Here is a 4524-nt window from a genome sequence, read left to right on the forward strand (position 1 = left end):
GAATGATTCGAGCGAACATAGATGCATTTAGGCTGATCGGGAGTGGCGCATTCACTTCAAAGCGAAAGTAACGTTAATCCTCTGCGTCTTCAGCAGCTCAGATGTCGGGAGTAAATGACGATTGCTATATTCATTATTACATCCAACAATAAAGCACCTCAATCGCTTAATCGGAGACATCTTGTCTTCCCCTGCACCAGAGTCAACACAATGGCGGACTGATGACAGCTCACTCAGGGGTGGGTAGGACACCAAAAACACTACTGTGCTGAAACACTACTGTCAATCAACTATTGTGGGAGGGGCCTGTACAGAACTACGTCATTTTGACAGGAATCTCATAACAGCCTGGTTTGAGAAAGGGGATTTTAAAATAGGGATTTAAAAAAAAACACTAGATGGATTTTTATAATTATAGGATGGATGTGTACACACACTTCCAACATACATTTATGCTCAAACAACTTGAAAAATGAAGTTTGCATCCGATGACCCCTTTAATGAAAAATAATTACAAATTGTCTTTTTGTAGTTTATTTTACTATTGTTTATTTACACTAGCATTCAAAAGTTTGGGGCCAATAAGATTTTATTTTTTGAAAGACATTAATACTTTTACTTTGCAAGGAAATATTAAATTGAACAAAAGTGACAGTAAAGATTTGTATTTCATTTTTTTTTTCTAAAGTTTCTATTTCAAATAAATGCTGTTCTTTTGAACTTTATTTTCATCAAAGAATCCTGAAAAAGATGTATCCTGTAAATTGTAATCAAATATAAAATATTACTGTTATTACTATAGTTTTATCAAATAAATGCAGCTTTGGTGAGCATAAAAGATTTATTTCACAAACCTTAAAAAAAAAATCTTAACAACCCCAAACTTTTGAATGGTAGTAATAATTATATATACTTATACTATTGTATATATTATACATGTGATTTGGGTGCCATCATTCAATATTCAATAATGCATATATTTTAGTTCTGCTGTTTTAGCCTGTCTCTCTTTTTTATCTCCTTCTCTTTCTCTCTCACTCTCATTCTCCATCAGCCCATAAGGGACAGATGTAAAAACAGATTCAGATTCATGCACAAAACCCCTCAAGCAAAGGCATGCTTTGCTTCGAGGAAGAATTCAAAATTAGAGGACGTCATGAGTCGTGACTCTTTCCAAAAATAATAGGATACTTGGACTAAACGCAGACCTATTCCCTGCAGATAGTGAAATTATGCATATCATGTTAATGAATGAAAGTGAGAGTTGAATACTTTATCACAGCAAATGATCGGCTGTATTACTGCAGAGTAGTAATTGTGAGATGAAAATCACATTCATTAATATTCACCCTGAAATGGCTCTGTAAAACCTCTGGCATTATCAGAAAGGAATCGAAGAATCATTCAGTTGCCTCTTGTGACGTGAACAATAGCCAATAGCTCAAAGCCCCCAGAAGCCCTTATTAAAGCCCTAGATGATAGAGGACTAGCCTAAAGAGCCTTCCTGCGTAATCTAGGGGGCCCAGAGATCCTTTCTTTCACCATTCAGCTGGGCTCTCAATACACCTGGAGATTAGAGCTTGCTGTCCATAACCAGTTGCTAAAAGGGTTTCACATAGTTAATTTCTATTGATCTCAAATAATGGCAGATATGACCAGGTTGCAATATAAATGTAACACTATTGGTTATTGTGGTTGGAGAAGTGGATTGATTCAAAAGCAGTCGGGCCACTTCTCTCTATTTCTCTCTCAGTAGTCTGTCCCGTTCCCCACCCCCTCCTCAGGCGCACATATACACTCTCTCACGCATGCACACACAATCACATGCTACAGCACACGCGAGCACCACAGACCCAGTGACTCGGGTGCAGATAAATGCCTATTGAGGGAACGTGGAATAAAGCTTGTGAACAGGCTCTCCATTGTGAGCAGTGAACCTTTCAGTGAGGATCAGTAGCACATGAGATGAGTGCTGGACTTGGACCACTCTGCTGTCACATTTAACGGCTTTCCCTCTCACAGTGCTGGGACAGTGAAGTTAAACAGGATATGGAGCTTTGCACAGTATACAAATGTTCACACCAGAGTTTTAGGAAGTTATCTTCTAGTTATAGTGCTCTCGGAGAGAATGACTGGGCAAAACACAGAACACAGAAACATCTTAAATCTGACTGATTAATGAAAAGTTTTTTTTAACTTACTCACCATCATGTTCAGACATATATGACTGTTTCTTTTGCAGAACACAAAAGATACTTTGAAAAATGTTTTTGTGAAAGTCAGTGGGGTCCAGTGTTGTTTTGTAAAATAGAAACTGAAGTCAATCATTGTAAATTGTTTTAATTAAGTGTACAATACCCTTTAAAGGTTCAGAGTCTGTAAGATATTTTCATTTTTTATAAGATGTGCTCACCAAGGCTGTATTTATTTGATCAACAGTACAGTAAAACAGAAATTTTCTATTTGAATAAATTTTTAAATGAAATGTATTCCTATGATGGCAAAGCTGAGTTTTCAGCAGCCATTTTTTCATGATTCCTTGATGAATTGATAGAATAGAATAGAAATCTTTTGTATACATTATAAATGTATTCACTGTCACTTCTGATTAATTTAATGCGCCCTGACCTTATTATGACCTATTATATTATATTATATTATATTATATTATATTATTAATCTTGCTGACCTCATACTTGGAATGTATGAATGGTGGTGTAGTGCCAAAAAAAAAATCTTCACAAAATCTTCTATGTTCCACAGAAGTAAGTCATAAAGGTTTAAGTAAATGATGACAGAATTTTCATTTTTGGTGATCTCTTTAAGGGTGTTCAGGTTTCTTACAAAGCAAGATATGTGAAGACTGAAACTGTTCATCTCAGCTGTTAGTCATTACTACTGTTCTGTTCTCTATTTCTAACTCGTACTGTGTGTCTCTCTGCATGACACTCCCTCATTTTGTCTTTACCCTCTTTCTCATTGGTTTAGGCTCTGCTGCGTTGCCCAGCAACATGCCATACTTTGGTAGTGCTAAAGATGATGAAGATGTAGATGAGGAAGAGGATGAGGAAGAGGAAGAAGACAGTGCTAGCAATGCCACTGCTTCCTGCCAGTCCACTCCACGGAAGAGCAAAGGACCCAACAAATGCATCGCCAACAGTCATGGTACGTACACTCCTCAAACACACTGAATAACCACAAACACACACACTTATTCTCATAAACTTTATCTTGCCTTGCGTTTTATAATCCTTTTTACTTAAAATAGCGATTTACAATCAATTTTACTGTGTAGCCTGTGTAGTGTTCAGTTTATTATTACACTGCCAGTAGCAGACAGGCTGGACATTTGCTTCCATGTAGGGACCCCAATGAGGTGTGTTATGGTTCTGCCTCTTTCCACACCATACAGTTAATGAGCCGTGGCTATATACAGCCCTCACTGTCAGATTGACAACATTTGCTCTATACCATCCATATAATACAAGGTGCTCAATGTCTGAGTATGCACACATGCAAAAAAGCAAAGTTAATCAAAAGTGACAGTAAAGAAATTTTTTAATATTACAAAAGATTTACACTTCAAATAATTGCTGTTCTTTTGAACTTTCTTTTCATCAAAGTATTCTAAAAAAGTGTATTGCAGTTTCTACAAAAATCTTGAGCAGCACAACTGTTTTCAACATGGATAATAATAATGTTTCTTGATCATCAGCATAATTAATCAGAGTATTAGAGTGATCATGTGACTGAAGACTGGAGTAATTGCTGCTGAAAATTCAGTTTTGCAATTACAGGAATAAATTACATTTTAAATTATATTAAAATGGAAAACATATTTTAATTTATAATAATATTTCGCAGTTTTTACTGGATTTTTTGATCAAATAAATGCGGCCTTGCTGAGTGTAAGAGTCTTCTTTAAAAAAATAAATAAAAAAAAACATTGAAAATATCTTATTGACCCCAAACATTTAAATGTTAGTGTATATTTATTTATAAATTTATGTTCAAATAAATATTTCATATAAGTGTTAAAATATAAATTGTTTCATATGCTATATATACATAATTTCATGACTATTTATGCTATATTTATGTGTACTGATAATTATTTTCACATTAATTTTCATATCCCTGCTTATTATTAAAGGGATAGTTCACCCAAAAATGAAAAATTTATGTTTATCTGCTTACCCCCAGGGCATCCAAGATGTAGGTGACTTTGTTTCTTCAGTAGAACACATATGATGATTTTTAACTACAACTGTTGCAGTCTATCAGTCGTATAATGCATGGCAATGGTAACAAAATCTATGAGAGTAAAAAAAACATGCACAGACAAATCCAAATTAAACCCTGCGGCTCGTGACGACACATTGATGTCCTAAGACACGAAACGATCAGTTTGTGCGAGAAACCGAACAGTATTTATATCATATTTTACCTCTAATACACCACTATGTCCAACTGTCTTTGGGCGCGCGCACGGCATCCGGTGCGTGAGGTGTGTACGCGCTCTGG

General features: G+C 35.6%; 1 protein-coding gene across 2 annotated transcripts in view; it reads left to right on the forward strand.

Annotated features, from left to right (window-relative positions):
• The window catches only part of LOC107657689 (protein Jumonji-like), a 34066-nt gene that overhangs the window by 15795 nt on the left and 13747 nt on the right, over positions 1-4524 (forward strand). For both annotated transcript variants that reach the window (XM_016445880.1, XM_016445881.1), the window contains exon 5: positions 2989-3165. In XM_016445880.1, the coding sequence (XP_016301366.1) occupies positions 2989-3165 (177 nt within the window). The remainder of the gene's footprint in view (positions 1-2988; positions 3166-4524) is intronic.

Source organism: Sinocyclocheilus anshuiensis, unplaced genomic scaffold (assembly GCF_001515605.1).
Source record: "Sinocyclocheilus anshuiensis isolate Anshui unplaced genomic scaffold, SAMN03320099.WGS_v1.1 scaffold43, whole genome shotgun sequence".
Classification (NCBI taxonomy): domain Eukaryota; kingdom Metazoa; phylum Chordata; class Actinopteri; order Cypriniformes; family Cyprinidae; genus Sinocyclocheilus; species Sinocyclocheilus anshuiensis.